Source organism: Zonotrichia leucophrys, chromosome 13, assembly GCF_028769735.1.
Source record: "Zonotrichia leucophrys gambelii isolate GWCS_2022_RI chromosome 13, RI_Zleu_2.0, whole genome shotgun sequence".
In the NCBI taxonomy this organism is placed as follows: Eukaryota; Metazoa; Chordata; class Aves; order Passeriformes; family Passerellidae; genus Zonotrichia; species Zonotrichia leucophrys.
The window spans coordinates 11,645,456-11,669,213 of NC_088183.1; the positions used below are offsets into that span (position 1 = coordinate 11,645,456).

General features: G+C 36.7%; 1 protein-coding gene and 1 long non-coding RNA gene across 4 annotated transcripts in view; one reads left to right on the forward strand and one right to left on the reverse strand.

Annotated features, from left to right (window-relative positions):
- The window catches only part of GABRG2 (gamma-aminobutyric acid type A receptor subunit gamma2), a 60,768-nt gene extending 46,941 nt beyond the window's left edge, over positions 1–13,827 (forward strand). The window contains exons 7-10 of one of the 2 annotated variants that reach the window (XM_064724725.1): positions 6,696–6,848; positions 8,376–8,581; positions 10,366–10,389; positions 11,827–13,827. In XM_064724725.1, the coding sequence (XP_064580795.1) occupies positions 6,696–6,848; positions 8,376–8,581; positions 10,366–10,389; positions 11,827–12,102 (659 nt within the window). In that variant the 3' untranslated portion in view covers positions 12,103–13,827. The remainder of the gene's footprint in view (positions 1–6,695; positions 6,849–8,375; positions 8,582–10,365; positions 10,390–11,826) is intronic. The other variant, XM_064724726.1, reaches the window with a different exon arrangement.
- Positions 1–23,758, reverse strand: part of LOC135453545 (uncharacterized) — an 89,203-nt gene that overhangs the window by 35,157 nt on the left and 30,288 nt on the right. The window lies entirely within an intron of this gene.

A 23,758-nucleotide genomic window follows, 5' to 3' on the forward strand; every position in this document is an offset into this window, starting at 1 on the left:
CCTTTTGGTCCCATTTACTATTATTTTCATAGTCTGTACTAATCCAGCAACTTTTTAAGACCTAGAGAGATTTAGAAACTCCTACAGGGGATGTTCATAGACACCATGCACCACTGTTTTAATGGTATTTCCAGGTACCATGACTAAACCCAAGGAAACACATCTATTCCATCAAACTACCATTTACCATTCCTTTTAAAATAAACCAAGAGCACTATAGCTGTGTTCTCTGCCTAATAGAAAAGCAGACTGCTGGCCATGCTGACAGCAAAGGAGAGAGAGAACAAGGATGTATCTATTAGCTATTTATGAGGAAAAGAAGATAAATTCTGCTGCCACAGTTGTTCTTCATTAACAATTGATTCAGTTTATATTCATTACTTGTAGCACAAAGGTGATGCTACTTTGGGGATATTTCTATCGCACAAGACTTGGTTTAGTCTTTAAAACTGCTCCTCTAATACCAGACCCACACAAGTCAATTGTGCCATTTCAGTATTTGTATAAAAACTCAATGGCAAGAATAATTAGAAATTTTTAAGATTTGGTTTTCCACTGGCAGACTTGCAAGCTTTTCTCATTTCTATTCTGAGGTGACAGTGCCCTCCTGTGGCACGAGGTTTTGTTTTTGCTTTTTCCCCTAGGTATACTCCATCCAGAAAGACAAACTGGATAGGGTTTCCCATTTAGAAGCATGCCATTTATTTATATAGTTGTTTATATGAAATTATTTTGAGAAAAGGTTCCATTTCTATCTGTATTTTCACATGTACCTTTAAAGAAACATTTTGAAGTGCTTGGTCCTCTCTGTATGGTTTCTGTATAAATTTGGGGGTTAAAAGCCCATTGGGAATCTGGACAGTGGGTGCATCTCTGTCTGCAGGAACCAGGTGGTTGCTATTTGCTGCACAGACAAAACTGTGCCTGTTACATACCATAGAATTTGTAACCTTGTCAATCCTAGTTTTTAGTAATTTGATCTGTTCTTAAGGAGCAAATAATGGCTAAAATTCTGGGACAGTCTGGATAGTGCATTACTCTTCTATCTGACTTTTTTTTGGCAGTTGAACAAATTCATGTAGTGGAGAAAAACTTCAGATTTTAAAAGGATGTAATAAAGGTTCTTGGTAGCTTTTGCTGGGAATTATTAATTCATTACCAATGTTCTCCTACATAATTTGTTTTCTCCACATATTTTAAAATTTTAAACACAAAAAGCCCTACATTATAAATATTATCAGAATTACTAAAACAGACATTGATTTTTATACTACTAAACATTGACAAAAACATTTAAGGTAACTAAACACTCAAAGAAAATCCCGTTCAGACCCTGGGATAGAAGACTTGTCATTACTTGGGGAAAAGATCTCCTCAATGAAACTCCTGGCACCCTGGAGTCAGCATGAGGTGATGAGCTCATGTGCTGTAACCTCTCAGCAGCAGAGAGAAATTCTGGAGATTTTAGATAGTGGAATGTATAAAGGAACAAACACAGTTTGAGAAGAGTGCCACTTGTACCATCCCTCTGTTTCTGTGGTGCTGTTCAGAGCGGTGTGTAGCTCTGTAAGAAACAGAGAGAAATAAAGCGTTATGAGCTCAAAAACCTTATCCATATGGACATGTCTATGCACACATTCACTGTTTTCCAAAGCTTTTAAGTTAGCCATGAATGGCTTAATAGTGTAAACCCATAACAAGGCCAGCCCTTCACCTAAATCAATTTCCCTGTTCAAAACTCCAGATCCTTAACAGAAATGAAAGACTGATTTTTTCCCAGTCAACAGCCATCTGAGAATGAACTGAACTAACACATATAAGTAACGTGACTGTGTGGCCAATATATGATTTTTGAAGCTCTTTCAATATTGCAGTTCTTACAATAATTTAAATCCAGCAGTATTTTAAGTAACAGAAGGAATCTCACAATACTAAGCGTGAGACAGTCTTAGCTCTAAGTGCTGCTACTTGAACTATAATTAAGACACCAATTTCTTGTGGTGTCATAAAGGTGTTCTTTTCTCTTGCATTTGCACTAGCTACCAAATCACTTCTGAGTACAAATTAGAGGCTTTTTCCCCCAGTACCTTACACTTTGCACAGTCACTTAAACATGCATAAAGAGAGCACTAATGGGTGTAATTCCCCATTCACTTTGCACAGGTATAAACGACTCTTCAACCAGGGAGCAATGAAGGATCACACCCAGTGAGCTGATTAAATCACTTAAGCACAGTGTACATTCCCCCTGGCTGTGCTTCCTGGCACGACTAATTCCTTCTATTGAACCTTTGGGACCTAGGCCAGCACATATGCACAGATGGTGCCTCAAATCAGGAATTCACTTCCCCTGCTGCAGAACAGAATCCTGGTATTCACATCACTCTGTCACACAAGCGTAGGGTAGGAGGAGGACCACAGTTTCCAAAGTTCATACAGACTGGTATGAGGCTGTGTAAATTAGGATGGAACAGGACTGTCAGAAATAAAACCTTCTGCAAGGGTTTGCTAAGGTCACAAGCACTGAATACTGATGCATTAATCTAATTTTCAAATTATCTCCTACTCTGGAAACAACTTAAGGTTCATGTACTTCCTCTGTGTGCCCCAAGAGAAATATTCAATTTCCCATTCGTGTGGCAGCATGAAGATGCTGTGTCTCGAGTCAGAACACTGCTCTGCATCTCTTGATCTTCCAAACATGATTGGGAAAAAAAATGCACTTAGTAGAAAATACGATATGAGCATTTATACATGAGGATAAATATGACCTGGATATAATTTTCCTGAGGAAGTGCATTCTGGTTTAAATACATGTCATTAAATATATGTCATTGTCCTTCCCATGAAGAAACTGGTTAACTTGCTAGTGTATCCTCAGATGAAGACTATGCCTGTCTATATGCAGATACAAACACAGATCACTACAAAGGAATAGGAGAAATGTGTACATTCAGTGAAAGAGAGGAAGGGTGTAAATCTATGAAGGATGAGTTATAATGCTCCTCAGTGTAATAAGTTTATTTTTTCCAGGGAAATTTTGTATTTCTTAGAAGTTAAAAATTATGGAGGTGTTATTTTCTAGACACATGTAATAGAAATATACCTAAGAATGGACATGAGGAATGTAAGGTCTCTGGTGAACAGCTAAGCAATCCAAAATCTTCTAATTATGATGCCAAACGTTGAGGGCTTAAGTGTGCTGGCTTACAAAGAGACTGTCAGATTGCACTCTCATTCATTTCTAGAAAACTCCAAAAGTGTATTAGTGCCCTAAAACAGCAATCTGGCAGTCTGAGAAGCTTTCTTGCTGCAGCAGACAATATTGGACAAACAAGACACAGAGCTCAGAGAGAGAGGATGAAGTAATAATGAAAAGACTATAAATTTGCCAAGTGAGGACTAATAAATGACATTGTGCTGAGGATCAAGTCTAGCCATATTTTACGAAACTAATGTCTTAGTTTGACAGCTTCATGCAGGCATCACACCAGGAGTGAAAAATCACCTGAGGCACAAAGATAATCTGAAAATAACTGAGTATTTAAGCTGGTCTCAGCTAAAGAGCTGAGAAGTGCATGAATAGAGCCAGAAAATAAACCAAATCTGGATGAAAACAGGGCTGGGGCAAGATGCCATCAAGAAAGGTGTGATTAAAGCAAAGCACTGTCAAGTCCATGTTCCACAGGGGACTTAATGCATTTGACGTTTTGGATGTATGTGTTGTGACAACTGAGACTGAGTCCTAAACCTCACATCTCAGGTCTTGCATTATTTTGTATGTTCAGAGTTCTTTTTTTATTTAAAATCTCAGAAGACCTGCTGTTATATCGTTCCAACATCACTTAAGTAAACTTGGCAATCCCAGCAAGATACTTCTCTGGAGCATTGCACCACTTAGTCCTCTTTTCCTTATCTCATTATTGTCACAGTTTTCCCTGGTTGGCAATTGAGTACATGTGGCTTTTCACCCACTTCCCACCTACCACCCCTCTCCAGTGGGGAGGAGAGTCAGAAACAAAATGTAAACCTCATGGGCTGAGACAGGAACAACTTAATAGTAACATTTGGTTTTAATTATTATTAGAAATAGGTAAATAACACTAGTTATAATTGCAACAATAAGGGGAGGAAGTGACAGAATCCAAGGCAGCTGGTCACTACCAGAGACTGATATGCCCAGCCCACTCCCCCAGCTCATGTATTGGGCAAGACATCCCAGGGTGTGGAATATCCCTTTGGCCAGTTTGGGTTATGTTTTAAAAGGTCTTATGGATTATGCTATGAACAGTAACAAAAACCTTTAAAATAATGCCTAGAATATTGTAAAAACATAACTGTAATAGTTTACTGTATAAAGAGCATTCCTTGGGTTAAGGGAAAACACAGACAAGTCTCCATTGACACCAGGGGATCACCACTAAAACCAAACAACAAACCGGAAGTATTTGGAAATAGTCCATAAATTAGAAGGACTAAGGATGTTCTCTCTCTACACACACAGATGTTTTTTATTCATATGTTATCCACAGCACCCTGGGCTGGGTTTGCACACACAGCTGTTGAACAAGGACAGTGTGTGAGGGAGGGCTTGCACTGTGCCTTGGTCCATCTCTATTTAGCTCTTCTCAGCACAGATACTGAGTTTTGGATTTAACTCTAATACCTATAGGAAAGTTGTGGCTTGTATACTGAAGTCTGATATTTTCTGTTCCTTTGAGTACAAGGTAGAAGGGCTACAGCTGCCAAACAGCTGGGCAAAAAGAACCTGTGCAAGAATAGACACAAAATAAGGAGCACATGGGTTACTGGGATCTGGTACCTCACTCCTCTACTCCAAAAGATCCATAGCAGTTGGAACCTCATACAAAGAATCAAGAACAATCAAGCAATAAAACATCTAATTCCTAAACTTCAATTCTGGGTCTTTTGTACCTTTTTCTGTTCTAATCTCTATTTGGGTTTATATTTAATCTCTTACTTCTGGAAATTCTTTGTCCCATTAAATTGATATAATAATATTGAGCACAAAATCCTTCTCTTTAAAAATGTTGGCATGGAAGTAAAACAGCTACTGCTTAAAGTGACTCTGCCATATCATAGCAGAATAAAATTGAAATAGCAATGCTATTAATAGCATATATGAAGGTGAATGAATAAAGGGATAATTCCAAAAACTGGAAAAAAAAAAAAATCACTCCTTAGGAAGTTAACATATGATCCAGAGAGATGAAGAATGAGTCATACTGTGATTTTATGGCTTCAGCTTTGCAGTGCTGCTGATGAGTGCTGGTTTTTGATAGGTTGGCTGGACTTCTTTGGTATATGAAGGACATGCACATACAATGCATAGTTATCTGTGACCTAAGGAAATCATCAGACTGTGATTATTACACTTGTTTGCTCATATTCAGATGTACCACCTTAAAAACTGTATATATAAAATTTGGGGGCTTTATGTTTTGTTTTAATTATAACATAATATCATTAAATTAAAGCCAGTCAATCCCAGGAATATGAATATTCAAATTTAAAAAAAAATAACAAAGAAGTACCAGTTGAAAAATATTTCTGAAGTTTCTTCTGTGGTTAGGTTCAAAGGGATTATTCTGGGAGAAATTTAAATTCCAGAAAAGAAGGAAGTCAATGCTAACTAAAGGTACTAACCTAAGCAGAACTTGCATTAGACACTCTTTGATAATACTGGAAAACTGGCTCACTCTATTTTTGCAAACCATATCCTGCTTCCATTAGAGACTTCTCTGGGTGCATTTCACTGAATTGCAATAAAGCCTTTGTACCCTGGGGTTCTGTAGTTCCTTTGCAATCAAGACTTTTCCCAGGTGTGCTGAAATCTGAAGTAAAGATAAGAATTGGGTTTTTTTTAGTTTAGGACAAAAGCACAATTAAAACCAACAATGACAACAACAAAATCCAACAAAACCAGAAAAACCCACAAAAACTACAAACCAACCAAAAAACACCAAGAAACCCATTTAAAACAACAAAAACCAAGCCACATCAAAAAACTCAAGCTTGGCTGTGTTCCTGAGCCCAGATGGAATTTACTTAACAATTTGAGAGGGGAAGAGAATCTGGAAAGACAATCGCAAACTACTGAATAAGAAAGATATGTTATATACACCTGAGTAACTTCTAGCCTAGCTTTTGGGGTCACTTAGGAAATGTTGGTACAAATCATTTTAAAGGAGAAAATACAACAGAAGATCGGCAGGAAAATAAAAAAAAATGAATTAGTGACAGAGCATAGCCCTGAAGAATAGTTAAGAACATGAAGAATTTAGGAAGTATATCTGAAAGCCTGCAACACTTGTGAGTGGAGCTGGGAGCACAGTAATGGGGCCACTGGACTGGAGGAAGGTTGGACCCTCACCACACCCTGGGCTGCTGCACGGGGATCTTACCAAGCAGGTGTGGTTATGAGGAATGACTTGGTTAGTCCTGAGTTAATCTGCACAGCTGCTACTTTTCCTAGTGTGGAAAACCACTGGTTCTGGAGCTAGAGCTGTGTTGAACATGCATGTGTGTATTTGCCATCAGCACATCTGGTGAATCAGGTTAATATTTATGCACACACCCCCTAGATGTGGAATAGGAAAGCCATAACTGCTACCTACAAATTTTATGTTGGCTTTTTAACATATTATTTTATTTGTTCTGCTTTTGTTTTACAGGAGACTATGTAGTCATGTCTGTCTTCTTTAACCTGAGCAGGAGAATGGGTTATTTCACCATTCAGACCTACATTCCCTGCACACTCATTGTTGTCTTGTCCTGGGTCTCTTTCTGGATTAATAAGGATGCAGTTCCAGCCAGAACATCATTGGGTGAGTTTATCTTCCCTGTTTCCTTCAAGCATTATCATGTTTAATTGACACCTCGGCAGATCACCAGTTTGTAAATATGAGAACAGACAACTTCACACAAACTCTCCTCATTTAGAGGAATACAGTAATTTCCAAAGAATAACACAGACTGAACTATATTTGCACGTCTTCTTTTCTACCATGCCAAATTCTGACTATTGCAGATTGTCAACAATAAAAGCTTTCACATTTTTTCTGATTACAGCAGAATTTTTATGGACATCAAGAGGATGGGGCCGCACAGCTGGATTAGAGGCAGGGTGCATTAGTTTTACTTGTTCTGCTTTCATATCACAGTGACTGGCAACACAAATTAAATAATTACTAAGAAGGAATCCACCTTTCTGGCTGTGTGTCCAAGTGCTAACAAGAGGAGAATGTAGCACCATGACTACTTTAGAAACCAAGAATCAAGTATAGACTTCAGGCTAAAAAAAATCAACTGAATTTGGTGGTATCCAAAACCTTATACATGAAAATGTGACATGCAATTAATCAGAATTAGAAATTTCTACACATTTAGCAACTGCTCCACAAATAAACTAAGAGACCAAATTAATCTTGCTTGTGCAAAGCAGCTGAAACAGTAAGAAATAACAAAGAAACGTTCAGCTAGAAAAAGTTTAACACATTTTCTACTTCTACATTAAATCCACACAAGTAAGAATTATTTCAGTTCTTCCCTCTGCATTTTCATTTCTTCACAGAACCACAGCACAGAGCACTGGAGTGTAAAAGAGAGTACACAATTTCCATTTCAGACACCCTAGAAGGAACATAACAGAGGACCAGTGGCTTCCATAAAAAAAAGCTTTAAGCATGTTATTGGTTTCTTCACATCCTCTTTGAAAGAGATTATAAAATCTGCTTTAAAGAAGTACAAAATTAATAAAGGCATTCAGCTATTATTTTAAATTTTACCTAGATACACAAAACAGACTTGTCACTCTGTTGAGAATTAATCTATTTGCACCAGTAAGAAAGAAAAACCAACAGTGCAATAAAAAATGTGGTAGATTTTAACTGTTCTGATGCATTTTTAACATTTTTCACATCACAGTACATGCAACAAGGTTCTGAAAATGAAGGAATGGTGAGGCATGACACAGTACTTCTCTTTTGTAGATCTGTCTCTTGCTCTGTTTAAGCATTTGAGCATATAAACCCTAAACTTCAATTTTCAATAAAAATAAAAACTCCCCAGAAGGAAACTACAAAACCAAAACCTTAAATTTCTTAGAATTCATCTAACCAAAGTACTCTACAGAGCAGCACTGGCAGTGACCATACAAAAATGTCAATTACCCGTGTTAATCCTCTGAGCTCCAACTGAACTGGCATTTCACTGCTACAATGTGCTACTGAATACCTTTGCTGTGTGTTTGAACTCCAGGCACACTTCAAAACCAATCTCAGAGAGATAACTGGCAAAATCAGTTTTCTACTTGAAGTAATGTTATTTCTGTTTTTTTTCTATTCATTTACCAGGAATTACAACTGTCCTGACAATGACCACCCTAAGTACAATTGCTCGTAAATCTCTTCCCAAGGTCTCCTACGTGACAGCCATGGATCTTTTTGTGTCAGTCTGCTTTATTTTTGTGTTCTCTGCACTGGTGGAATATGGAACATTGCATTACTTTGTCAGCAACAGAAAGCCAAGCAAGGATAAAGACAAAAAGAAGAAAAACCCAGTACGTATCTTTTTACCAGCAAGGCCTAAAAGTTAATTAATTTTTCTGTGAGAGCATTTAAATCCCTCTTTATAACTGTCCTTATTTTCCATACTTTTCTATTATCTATATTCCCATCTTTTGTAGCAATAGGAATGCAAACATTCACTTTGAGAATCAGAAGCTCATATATTACAGCTTTCTGGACGCCAGAAGAACTAATTTGTTAGGATAATGATCTTTTTAACCAAAGTGTTCTGCAAACCACAACTACCAAAGGCATTATTATGATATATATAGATCTCTTTATAGAAAATATCTGTTTCTCTGTATTAGTATTAGCAATATTCTATGCCATTAACTTATGTCCACATTATTGACATGACTGCCTTGCTTATCAGGATTACAGTTAAACTTTGAATATTCAAACTTTGATGTGCTTTCTCCAACTTCCCCTTAGCATGTGTTTCCTTTCCATTGTTTCCTTAAATTCTTTTTTTGTATATTTCTTACCTTATCTGCCTACTTCTTTGCGTTAGACAGGGATTTTGCAGTAGTTTATAATGATACTTATGGATATATGCTACCCAATAGTAAAATTAATGTATAAAATAACAACAGCAAAAAAATCCTGGGAATACCCTCAGTAGCAATTTGGGCTTTTGCCCAGACAGGGAAACAATTTGATGTTTGTTTTGTCCAGGACAGATTTCTCCTTGCCTTTGGCAACTGAGCTGACAAATGTGTTGTCTACAATCTCCGAAACATTTAGCCTAATCATCTACCAAAAAACCCCAAACACCTAAAAAACAACAAAAACCCCCTAACCCAAACACCCCCATGAAACAAAAACCCCACAAAAAACCAAATTAAAAAAAAAAAAACCAAAAACCGCCAAAAACAACCTTAAACCAACCAAAGGAATAAAAAAATGAAAAATGCGAAGGAAAAATGTTTTACAGTAATAAAGAGTATTTTCATCTCCATTTCAGGCATCTAACAAAGAAAGTAATTTGTATTCACTCTGCTAACATATTCAAGGACTATCGAAAATATTCTCTTTTAGTTTTAAAATATATCACAAAAACGGATAAAGAAAAAAATAGCAGTTAAGGAATCTTTTGTTACATACTAGTCCTATAATTTCAAGTTTAAAAGCTGATGAGAGGTAGACTGTAAAAAAAAAAGTAAAATTATCAGGTGATGTGTCCTGTGTTAGATGGAAATAAAAGCATCTGTGTGTCTTATGCAGTCAGGACCAAAAGGACCAAAACTATATGTACCTCAGATTTAATTGTTTCTCTTTAAGGCATCCACATGAGGAGGAAACACTTGTTTTTACATTGCCTATCTGTGAGCATCTGGGAAGAAACAGAACTAAAAATGCTTGCCAAAATCCTAATCACAGTGTCTAGAAACCATAAAAGTAGTGTTCAGGGCACAGTCTGCAGGGAAAAGGACTTCTTTCTAAAAGGTGCTTCTATAAACTGTGAGTGGTCTCTTTCAGAACAGTTCAGCAGAAAAGACCAGAATTATAGAATAGGATATGAAAATCTAACAGGAGTTTGATATCTTAGGTCTTTGGCCCAGATGTAAACAAGACAGTGACAAGTTGAAAATGTGGGGGATTTTATGTTACAGATACGTGTTTCAATTGTTGTAATCCCAATCTCTCTATAAATTTAGTTATTTTTGACTTACCATGTTTTAGAAACATATTTTTAATTTACATTATTTTTGTCTCTTTCTTTTCTTTAATTTAAAACAAAACCCTCTGATTCTCTTTTCTGTCTACAAAATGAAAGCTTCTTCGGATGTTTTCCTTCAAGGTATAATGTTTTTTGGAATGGAAATTCACTGCATGCGACTGCTGAATTTAACTAGTAGAGCTTAGATGAGAGTGGTGTTTTGTCTGGTCTTTTAATTAATGAGAAAACTATTCAAGCTACTTCCTAATTAAGTAGAATGGTTACAAATTGCTAAACAATTTGTAGAGTTGATTCAGCAGCCCAAATACCACCATGGTTCTGAACTTACCTAAGTTCAGGAATGACCAACATGATTGGATCACATGAATTAAGAGAGTTTCAAACATTTCTGCTCCTCTCTCTCAATTTGCCATGGGATCCAATAGCACCAGCTAGCCCAAAACCAGCAATACACCCTTTTAGAACTCAGCTCTCACCCTGGATTTTTAACCTTTGTGATTTCACTCCTAATTATAAACCCAAAGCTGTTCTGATGTTGACTTGAAAAAAACTCAATGTCACCATCAATTACTCAAATGCTGTTCATTGTGCAAAAAAAAGTCAGAGTTTTGAAAGGGTTTAAGATGCATATAGATTTCTAATGTTGTCACTGGATCTACACACTAAGAAAATTACCTAATATATCTAGTTGTGTTCCATATTGAAACCTTATCTCCACTCAGAAATGCAGAGATTTTATTTAAAAAAAATTAAAAAGGGTGTGGGGAGGCGGGGGGGAAGAAACCACATAAAATAAATGACATTGAATTTCCATACTTATGGAATGGAATTGTTATGTTTCACTAATAACTATCAGCATGAAATTTCAATGCTTATCATCCCAGCATTCAACCAGTGAATGTATTTTAAATGCTTAACTTGCTCAATTCATTCTAATTATATGTATGTATATATACATGTACAGCTACTATATAAAATTCAGAACATGCTGAACCTTTTAGTTGGTGAACATTAGTAGGTGGTGAGCTGCAAATATTCAAATAATTGGAGAGTCTTACAGAGATTCTCCTAATCTTCAAAAAAACCTAGGTTTTGCATTTTTCCTGGGTATACATATTCTTTTTTTCTCAACATGAACCACCCCTTTTAAAATCCTGCATTTCCAATTGATACAGCTCCTTTCATGTGCAATACAAAAATTGCCTTCAGATATCAAGCAGCTACATAAACTATAAAACAAAAACTCAAAATACCATCAATTACATTCCTGGATGTTTCATTTAACCTGTCATGTTTAGTCAGTTTAGCTTTGAAGCTGATTTCCCATAGCTGTTAACTTTAGATTGGTTTGTGCTGCTTTCCTCTAAAGGATGTGATGCAGCTGCTTTTAATAAGCTCAAGGTAATTTTGCCACTAGAACACCTCAGCAATTTCCCCATGTACCTCCCCTAGAACCATCATGCACATGTTGACCATCATCCCCCTAGGTTTTTCTGATGATAATAACAAAGTTTCTCCCTCTACCGTCTTTTTTCTTCTTTTGCTACTCCACCTTAGGCACCTACTATCGACATCCGCCCCCGATCAGCTACAATTCAAATGAACAATGCTACACACCTCCAAGAAAGGGATGAGGAGTATGGCTATGAGTGTCTCGATGGCAAGGACTGTGCCAGTTTTTTTTGCTGCTTTGAGGATTGCCGGACGGGCGCGTGGCGGCACGGCAGAATACACATCCGCATCGCCAAAATGGACTCCTACGCCCGCATCTTCTTCCCGACTGCCTTCTGCTTGTTCAACCTGGTCTATTGGGTATCATATCTGTACCTTTAAAAGCAGTAGGAAATCAGTGATATCAGCCTTACTCACTGAATTTCTTAGAGAGATGGTTTCCTAAATCCACTTGAAGTATTTATGATGCGCTTTATAGTGATCTGAATTCTTTAGTGCCATAATCCCGTAAATATCAGTCATCTCATCTGTCCAAAAATTGCCATCAGGTTATTGTGAATTACATGTCCATTCCACATGCCAAAATAATTTAAAAATAAAATCATGTTGATAGGTAATATACACCTATACCTGCTGGAATAGAGAGAAACAGGGCAGACAGGACAAAGGGAGCATAGCAACGTCATTTAATGGTTGATACTGTGATTCCAAATAGGAGTGAGAGAGAGGAGAATTCCCAGGTAAAGTGCTGTACAGTTTGTTAACATTGGCTATAATTATGCTATAGCTTTATTCTCTGTGGGCTTTTCTTTTTGGAAGAGTCATCTCTCACTTTGAATAGGTATTATTAAGCTAGGAAAATTAACTTCTACTCCCACCAAGATGAAAACAGACCTTTCCCTTTGCCATCCCTTTAAGAGCACATGTACAATGCTGTAAATATTTCAATACCTTATAGTACATAAAGCCTAGTGCATGCATCTTTTGGGGGCCAAAATTAATGAAAAAGGTACTATAAAGTTTTGTCTTTTATTTTGTGTCTCTGGATGTGCTATTGTAATTGAAATGTGGACAAACCTAATTTTCTTTTTTCTTGAAAAATTGCCCCTATCCCTCATGCATGGAAGATCCAAGCAGACAGCACTGTCATGCAAGATATTAGAGAAGCCTTAAGGATTCAACTAAATAACATATAGACAAAATTGTTTGGCCAATATAATAGCTCATAAAGTGTAATGTATGTGTCCTCTGCAGTTGTAGCCTTCATTTCCCATTGTTAATGTTGCTATATTTCAACTGAATCTCCAGTAATTATACATTGCAAGATCAGCTTCCGAATTTAATCCATGTGCTTCTATTGTTCTTTTCCCACGTGGAGCTCCACTTTTTTCCTTACTCAAGTGTTTGTGGGGGTCTTTTATTCTTTAATTCAGTACAGGAAATAGCTTTTATTCTAGATATTATTTCTACATAAGAGCTTCAACTTAATTTTGAAACATTAGTCCTTCTATTGTATATACACACACAATTCTCTGCCCATTCATGTCCTTGATCAGCAATAGTTGTTGTCAGTGCTGCTTTCACTCAGTGAGTACCTTTACTAAAACAAACCTTTACCATGGCTAGCACAGAACTTATAGATAGCCTCAAAAACAAAAGGGAACGGAAGGTGTCTCGGCTACTAAATCACATGTATGCAGTTATGTATGTATTTAAATCCTTCAACCCACCTGGGTGAATCCTGAAAACCACTGGTTTTCAGAACCTGTATGATGCTCAATTATGCAACCTTAAGCACATGTAAATATGACTGATGGTTTGTTTTTTTTTCTTTTTTAATTTGTCAAAGATGCAAAATACCACCTCCAGAAAAGTGGGCTTGCAGCTTGAAAAGGGAGACCTATAGCTTATCACTACACAATTATTATTAATAGAAACGGAGGAAAAGGAAAGTTTTCCAATGTCTGTATAGTTTTGGAAATAAAAATGTATAAAAAAGGAATATCTCTTGATCATCAATTGCTCCTAGTCCAATGTATTTGAAAACATTTTAATAAAGGAATTGCACACACCTGTGGACTTTTTCAATAAAACTACTGCACTCAACTCCAGTTTTTCTGTGATGAGTTTGTTAAACGCATGATTTAAGAATTAGACTGCTTGACCAGTTGGATTCATCAGCTGCCTAAATATAAGTGATTATAATCCTTACAACCCTCTGCATGGTCTCATTTGTAATCAAATGGTTCACATATAACCATTATGAATGGTTAAAGAATGGAGGCTAGCTCTTTTGTAGGTTATCTTACTATAATAGAAAAAATTAAAAATTACAGAATTGGAAGTACTCCAAAGAGAAATAACTTTCCTTTATCTACTTAGAGAGTATCCACTAGTTGAAGGAGTGCCAATCACCTTTCATATAGGAAGGTGTTTTAACTGGTACCAGACTGATAGACTGATCTCTAATTTTTTTTTCCCCAGTAGTCAATGATTTAAGAACTATTTTTTATTTTCTTGTAATTAATAAGAGCGACTAATGCTATATATTTAAAATTTCAATTTTCCCCTGCTCCCATATAGGTTTTACAGATAATCACTATGTAACAAACCAGCTCTTTAATGCCCTCAGTCCAAGTGCATTTTGGTTAACATACATAGAATTATTTTTTGTCATGATCTGTGGAATTAACGTGACTCTAAGCACTTTACCCTAGCTCAGCCTAGTTCACAGGTTAGCTGTGCCTAAGAAAACCTGCAGTATTGATGAATCAGATGCAATAATGAGGAACAAATGGTACAACCCCTCACTTGTGCATGTTTGGCTTCTCCTTCCAGCAAGGGAGGAGTTAACAATTGATACATCCCCACCTAAATAATGCAAACCACACAAACTGGAAAAGTGTGCCACATCTGCCCTAAGGAGGTGAACAAACTTTTCTACTGTGTATCATGACACAAAGTACAGGAAATGAGACCCCAATCAGTGAAAAACCTCCCTCCTGCCACACTTACTGAGGGGATTTGTCATTTCCTTCTGGGGAGAACGGAGGAAATTCAAAAGGATTGTTCATGAAAAAACACGTAATTCCCAGCAAGGATCTGACATCAAAGTGCAATCTAAGTGTTCCTCCAATTGGGATTATTTACCTATTCATACAGAAAAAAACCTTTGTGTTGTAAAGCCAGATTGCCACCACAGTACACAAAACATTGGGTGTGATAAGTGTTATTATTCAGAAGAAAACTGCCCAGAAACCAATCTTTAGAGACATGTTCATGTATACATATCAGAGAAAACATTATGCTAATATATACATTATACATACTAACTCTCCCAGTTGCATTCCAGAGAACAAACTCACTCCTGATGCACCAGGCTTGCTGAGATGTTTTCAAGTTCATCACATATCAAGTAAATATTACTGCTCTGGGATGTGTCTTAGGGTGTTCAGAGTGGCACTGGAAGTTGTTATCAAGTATACTCTGGTGGCACAATTATTTACTTGCTATTTACATTGCAGGAGGATGTAATATCCTGGCTGAGACAAGACACTGTTGTCCCAGGGATTATACCAAAACAGGACACCTTCAAAGCATTTATAAATCTTTATGCATTTATAACGTTTACAAACCCATATTGTAAATAAAGAGCTGGTATTCAGGGAGATCACATGACTCAACAATAGTGCTCCCATTTTTTACGTCAGCCAACCCCCAAAAAAAAAAATTTTGCTAAGCAAGTATGGAATTATTCTGGCCTCCTTTAGCATAAAAAAATGCTGAATATACACACACACACTAAAAAGGGGAGAAGAATCAAGGAGTATTTTTTGAAATCCACTCTACTTAATTTTACCATAGTTACACAAATCTATAACATGGTTGGACTGGCCTAATAACAATGTGTCAGTTTCAAAGACACAGCTGTTACAACAACTATCGGAGATCCAAATATTTAGACCTCCTGCTACCTCAGCTGCCAAAGCCCTTCAGTATTAAAACATGTAGAAAAAAGAAAAAAACATAAAATAGTTAGGCAAGTGAATGTCAGAAAAGGAACAAGAAAGCTCTGTTAACTGCAGAAATTTTTGTGGATAGCATTGTTTTGTACAGAACAAAAAGAATTTGGATTATCTGCCTTACCACCAAATCTGGGTTTTGTAGGACCATGGTAGAGATGAGCTGAAAAAAGGATTGGAAGACAATAAGCAAGGACTTTTCCAGGTTTGCTGAAGAGTTTATCATGCTTCAGACAAAAGGCAGGACAATGTGAAAAAAAGAATTTTTAGGAGAATTTGGTTAAGGAGAGAAACTGAGGCTTGGATATGACACAGAGGCTGAAGTCAACATTAAGATGACTCGCTCTATCCAGGCTGCAGCTGAGAACTGAATTAGACAAGCCAGCAAAAGAATTTGGACATTAATGGACTAAAGTGGGAGCCCAGAACAACAAGCTAAGAAGGCAAATTAGAGGCAAAATGATCTACAGAAAATAATTTTAAAGGCTAAAATAATGAAGGTTGCAGTTCGCTGAATGTTTAATAGAGTACCTTTGGGATCAAGGCTCCATCCACAAGCATGAAGGACCACATTTAGTGTAGACATAGAAGAAAGGTAATATTATTTGGAAATTATTAGCTACAAGAGGAGGTCTTCATAAAAAATAAAGTCTGTTCATGGGCTTCTGCAACTGAGGGACTGAAACCTGTTCTTTTAAACTAAGGGAGCATCCAGGGCAGAACGCAGTAGTAAGAGTGAACAAAAAAAAAAAAAGAAAGAAAAGAAGAATCCATCTAAAGGCAACCTAATTACAGCCCAGGGGACAAAATAACATTTTAAAAAGCAAGTGTTGTCTTTCAAACAAAATTTCAGTCACTTTGTTGAGAATTTAATTAAATCCTATGAAAAGTTTCACAGATAAATCAGTTTATTATACCCATGAGAGATCTATTGTTCCATTTATAAAAATTAAGTGCCAGTGCACTTTCCCCTCCTTATTTACAAGGATTCTGTAGATGAAAAGATTTAGACTTCCTACTTACACATTACTGTGGGGCTGTTTTTAAAAGACAAGATTTACAATGAAAAACATACCTATTCAATATGTAAAAGAAAGCTCATGACCTTTAAAACATCTTGAATAACAGACATGAACTAAAAGCTTGCTTACAAGTCAGCAAACACATTTGAATAATTCATTCCAGAATGTCAATTTACTTCACAAAAATATATTAGAAAGGTTGTCTTTCCTGTGGGAAAAATACCCAGATCACAGGATGTTAGACTGGATAGGACATTCTCATTTGGATTCACATAAAATTCATATTGATTATCAAAATGAGAAAAGGGAAAACAAGAAATAAGGAAATATTAACGTAGCTTTAATTCAGCCAGTATGAAAACCATTAGAAATATTGATCTTTCCACCAGAAACATGTCTTTTAATATTGGTATACTGACACCTGTATCTGATGAGATTTAATCTGCCGTCATCTCTTCAGAATTTTCAAGTATATGCTATTAGCCTAACTATATATTCAGTTATATTGCCATGAGAAGCCTCATCCTAATTCACTCATAGAAAAAGAAGGAACAAAACCCAAACCCCCACAAAAACATCACCAACCTTCCCCAAAAAGGCTCCAAAACAAGACTTGTCATTTCATTCCCAAAGTGAGACACAAGCACAGAGACATCCACACAGATAATAATACAAGATGTCTATAAAAACAGCAAATCAGGCTATGAATGCTTCAAAGTCAGACCTGCTAGAGAGGATTTAGCATAGCTGGATACTTTGCTGTATTAAAAACCAAAAACCTCCATGTTCTTTTACCATGCTTTTACTGAGATTAAAAAGAAGAGTCTCCATGTTTGTATTGACAAAACAATGCATATCCATCAACTCTCAGAATTCATTTCAATGCTTGCCTTAGGACTAGAAGGGAAACACTAGACAGACAGTCTTAGCACTTTTACAATCTCACAAACTTATTCCGATTTCAAAACCTTTTCTGCTTCTCATTCTTGTTCTCCCTCTATCACAACTCCTTAGTCTGCTGCCACAGTGAGATTTCTTATAGAAAAGAGCACTTTCCTTGTGCTCTTTCCAACTCCTTTGCCCTCAGTTACATTCACCTGAATTTGATGGCTTCCTGCTGATTTAGCAGTGCTGCATGTTTCTGGCACAAATGCTTCTGTCCCAAAAATCACCACCCCACAGCTTCACCTAAATCGGTGATTCCATTTCAACCCTGAAAAAATATTGCAATTTGAAAACTGTTACTTCTAAAGAAGCTATAAGGGGAATAATAAAGTTAATTGACTTGATATCAGGAAACAAAGAAGTGGTAAGACAGACCAATTCCTAACTTCAAGCTCACCTTAATTTCATTTGCTTTCAGGAGAGCTGATGTCAGCTCATGTTAAAGCCCATCCCTCTAAGCTGAATTTTCAGAGTGCCCAGACTGGCACAATCTGCAGACCCTGACAACTTCCAGGTGTGGCCTAAATCTCACCAAACCACACCCTCCCCATGTAGGAGCTGTCCTGCTGCCCTCAAACACCTGAGGATGCTGCCTACAGCTGCTGAAGATTGAGTATTTCTGGAAAGCCAAGACAACGGCCATGCCAAAACACGTCATTAATTCTTTCAAACCTCAGGTAGCACTTCCTTATGTTTCTGGCTAGTTTCAGTAACTTTGCCAGTTTCTGAGGGGTCTTCAGCTGTTCTGTTGGATAATTATACACTGTCCAATCTACCCTGCATGGCCCTTGGGAGATTCTCAGCATCAAAGAATCACAGATAGAGACTACAAAGGCATGGCAGAAATTAGTCTACTATATGTTATGTTTGAATGAAGATAAAATATTTGTTCTTCCACTCAAATATTTGGCATAGAGAAGAAATAAGTCTAAAAAGTGAAAACACTCCACAAAATTAAACTGCAGCAAAACCCACTTCAGAAACAGTCTTGTAGTTATAAAAAGATTTTTCCCCCATTTATTTCTACAGATTGTTTTGCAAATATACCACAGTAAAAAGAAAAAAAAAACCCCACAACCAAAACTTATGAAAACAAACTATAAATAATTTTAAGCAAATCTCTAATTGTGATTTGTTAAAATAATTTGTTTACTTTTAAATTTACAGTAGAAACATCCAAAATCAGGCTTTGTTACAAAGGGGAATGAGCACCAGAGAATGTGACTCTGTTCTGCTCCCCTCCAGGTCCTACAGAGCATTTGCACAGACAGGTCCAAAACAACTCATGGGTGGTGACCTGGAGAGAATATCACATGGGAAACACATTAGCTCAAGCTACAAATCTATCTAAAATCTGTTAAACAGAAAGCAAAATTATGCTATAAAAATCACCTTGCAAACTCTTAGTACACTTGAAAGCATTTGTTTCAAACTCCTCTGCATGATCTGCCATAACTGATGAGAACTTCCTATATTTGAAGAGTCATCTCATTCTAGTACATTTGTCTGTGCTTTAATAAAATACCATTTTTAGGCACTGGAAACCTTTTCTGTCCTTTGGAGCACTCACTTTCAAGAAGAGGTAGGGCAGTTCCTCCTTCCAGCTGTTGTCAACCTGATACCCAGCACTTGCGTGCAAAGAAACAAATCTGAGTGTCAAGTACATCTGAAAGTAGGACTGGACAGAACCCAAAAAAAATGGAGATTTTTTTTTTTTTTAACCAAAACCATGGCTTCCATCCAAAACCATCTAAAGAGCCTTCTCACCTGCCCATGAAGGAATTGAGCGTGCAAGCTGGCAGGTCCCACTCACTGCCTGGGTTATTACTTGAGTGCTATTGGCACCTCCTCCCTTATCTCTTCTGATTCTAAACCAGTGCACTAACACAACTCCTGAGCAGCATGAGACAGGACAATGTGGAAAAGGTAATATGGTTTGAAAGGATAAGCATCAATGATAAACAGGAAAATTTATTAACTGTTCAGTGTTATTATTTTGTAATACTTAACCATGAAGTGATGTTTCTACGTATAATTTTTAAGAGATATAAGCTTTTTTTTGTTCTCTACATCACTTCTGATTGTTTCTTTTAGCATTGGTATCAGCATTTTGGACCAAATATCAACCAAGTGTAAATGATACATCTCTTCCATAATTGCATAACTTAGAGCTATTGAGAAGTTAACAAAACCACAGGATGCCTGTCTGGTAAAGCAGTGAAGTGGCTGGCTCTGTTCAAAATCTCTGAAATTTGAAAATAATCTGATCCACTTTTTTTATCCTCAGTTGGCAATTTGTTCCTTTACAGGGAATTTAAGATAAAACAGGTAATTTAAGAATAAAATCCATCCCAAATCTGAAGTAAGATTTGCTATGGTAATATTTCCTAAGGGATAAGCTGAATACAATCTCATTGCATGAACATGCATTTTAGTCTCCAGAGGACGTTTTTCCTACCTGTACAAAGGGGAAGAGACAATAATGCTGAGTTAATGCAGACACACGAGTTTTGATTATGTAAACAGACTGAAGTTCACATCCCATGTACATCTGAGATAATTGTAAAAATTCCTCAGGGGATTTTGCCAAATAAATGCTAAGTACCCTGTTATTGCTCCTTCTACCTTCCCTCCCACTCTCCTGGCATCCAAGCACAGAAGAAATGAGATCTCAGTGCTCTTGAATACGTGTGTGGTGGAAAGGAAAAGTACAAGGGGAGAAGATGTTCCTTTTCAAGGATGCCCTTATTTTATCCTGTCATCCAAAAAACCCCATAGAACTGAAAAGGAGTATTTGGGAGGAAGTTTTTTTTTAAAGACTCAAAATTAACTTTGCAATAAATTTTTCCATGTAAAGAAAGAGACAGTATTGGCAGCTTATTTTTTATTCTCAACTTGTCTTTCTAAACATCTTAGAAAAATTCAGACCATAGTAATTTAGTAAACTAATGTTGGTAGAGTAAAAACATCATGACCATTCCTGTAAGCAGTACTACTAGATCCTTACATCGTTCTGATTACTAATACAATTAAATAATTTTATCCTATCTGAATCATTTATCATAGTTCAAATAAATGGATTGATATTCTGATATTGCCTAGAAAATGTATTCAATGAACATTTTGAATCAGAAAAAGAAAGCAACTGCTTTCTCACGTTCAGTAATAAAAATCCTACTAACTTCAAAAGTTCTGTTTAATTCATAGGCAGAAGGCAAAAATATTAATCAGAATCTTAAAGTCATTCATGCCACAGTAGAACACAATGCATTTTATTCTAAACAGCAACAGTTTCTAAAGATGTTCTGCAATTATTGCAAGTTATGAGGAACATGCTTTTCAAAGAGTTAAAATACAAAAGGAGTACTTAAGAAAAAATTAAAATAATTACACAGGAAATGGAAGTGAAAATAAAGCAGTCGAAAGAACTATATCCCTGAAAATATGGTAAAATAACAGAAACCATAAATTAAAAACTCATTAGACACATTTTAAGAATTAACATTCTCAAAGTTTGCACTTCTCTTTTCCACTAATTTGGAATACATTATTATTTAAAAACTAGAACCATTGGAGAGTTGTCACAACTACCAATGAACATCCCCACCTGAAAGTGAAGTTACCATCTGTAATTAGTTCTGTAGATCTGCATTTTTACTTCGTATCCTCCTGTTCAGCCCAAGACACCAATTTTCTTTTAAAAGCTTTCTTAGCAGAAGTTTTTTTTCTAAATTTAAATCTCATGCCACCTGTCCTTAGTATATTTAGGCAATCAAAACCTAAGGAGAGAAGTCAGATCACAAAAAAGGTAACTTGGCAAGTTACCACTTAGTCATCTATAGGAACTTCGGAATTGATATCTTCACTTTTTTTCCAGGTCTTACACAGAGAAAAAGCTGAAATTTCATTGGTCTATGTTGTAAAACTCAGGGGAAATGGACTTTAACTGACATGGGACAGAGCTGTTTCCTGTGTCCAAGCCCATAAGGAGCCTTCTGTCCCAAACATCCTCCTTGTAAGGTGGAGGAACCAAAGGGACCAAAGAAATCCCTGCTGGGATCTCCCACACAAGCTCACAGCTGCAGAACAATGTTGTGACCTGTGTTAGCAAAAACCCCCCCAAACCTGCAGAACCACCTCTTGGGTGTGACTTGTCACATTTTGTCAGGGACTTTGCTGAACTCCACCCAAGTTCACAGAGATGTATAGGTGGCAAGTGAGATCCACAGATGAGCATAAAAAAGATAAATGTAGGAGACAGATACAAGACTCTTCACAAGTTAACAAATATTTTTCCTCAGGTTGTTGGACAGATACATACAGAATTTTAAAAAGTCATCACTTCAGTGATACATCATCTCTTGGTAACATTTTTTTTTATATAAAGTTAAATATTAAGGTGCATAAAGAGTCAGTAACATTCATTACTCTGTATCTCCCTCATACCTTTAACATGTCTGCTCTACCACTAAACAGTTAAAGTACCCACTGGGGATTACATCTTCACAGGTAATCTTCCATTTAACCACACTACATATTTTACAGTAAATATTGAAAACAACCAAGTGAACCTTTTCATGATATTCATAAACATTACCCAAATATTCTTTGTGAAATATCATTCTGCCTGGAGAGTTGGTGAAGCATTGCTTTGCATTTTCAATTTGTCTAGCAAACTGCACAAGCCCATTGAGGAGGGAAGAACTATGAAAGCCATCTCTAGACAGAAACAGAACCCCTTTGTCTCAAGGGACTTTTAGTTTGGGTAGTTTTTGCAGGCTGGGGGACGACTTATAAAAATATACTGCATTATTCCTATTTTGAATCTAAAATGTCCTTTTACCTCAAGTTAACAGAGCCTATAGCAGCCTATAGCCAAGATTCAGGCTCTTTCAGCTTATTTATTAACCTTATGAAATTAATCACCTTAGTCCCTTAGCAGCAGCAGGCAAATATGATCTCACATCAGAACAGAACACTCACGGGCAGTGAAAATCCCAGGAATTAGTCTCTCTGTCCCCATACTGATTCCCCAATCATTGACTCATAATGTTACATAAAATTAAGATTTTCCAGTTTCAAGAAACCTGAATCCTCCTCCAGGTGATCACCCTTCAATTGTACCTCATATTAACTCATGCAGGCAATCTTGGAAGAAATTCCATTTGCTACCATAGAAACCAAGGATGTGGACTCTACACCCATCCCTTGAGTTTAATCCATTTAAGACTGGAATACATATTTGGAGGCAATGAGGAACAGAAAATGCATTTCTGAAAGCAGCCTTTGAAAAAGAATAAAAGGAGGAAATTAATGTAAATCCACTGGATGGTTTCTGCATTGTCTAGGACAAAATGACCAAGTCCCAGGGAGAGACTGCAGCAATCCTGGACGCCTGCACAGAACTTTCCACCTAGAGTGCTCTATAATCTCCATGATCTGCAAGCAAAACCAGGATGAATTGCCTCACACTGCCAAGCAATTACTCTTACCAAGAACTTTTCTGATGACACTGCTATTGGGAGAAGTGGTAAATGCAAGGGCCATTTGTTCAAGCCTCTTCTCCATTCTTTCCATTTGATTTTCCATTTTTCCATTCTTTCAGTTGATTCTTTTCTTCCTTGACCTATTTTACAGACTCTGGGAAAAGTGATAAAGCATCTAGAGACACAATTAGCCTGTCCTGTTAATATTAAAATTGTGAGTAAAGGACATCAGATAGCTCTCACAGAGCCACTTAAGGTTTCTTAAGCTATTAAAAAACAACTTCCTAGTTTCACTAATTGGAAAAAAAAATTTTTTTGCTTATCAAACCATCACAAATTCATTTCTTTTGTTGGTGTAGAAATCTATGCTTAATTAATACTGTAATTCTGAAAGATTGAATAAGATATGAGGGATCACACAGCTGCCCAGTGTATAAAACTTAGTTTAAGATAAAACAAGGCATATTTCACCTCAGGTGAAAAGGAACCTGATTTCATGACGAGATGAACAGCATAAAAGATGAGATAAACTCACAACAACTAAATGGGAACATTAAAATAT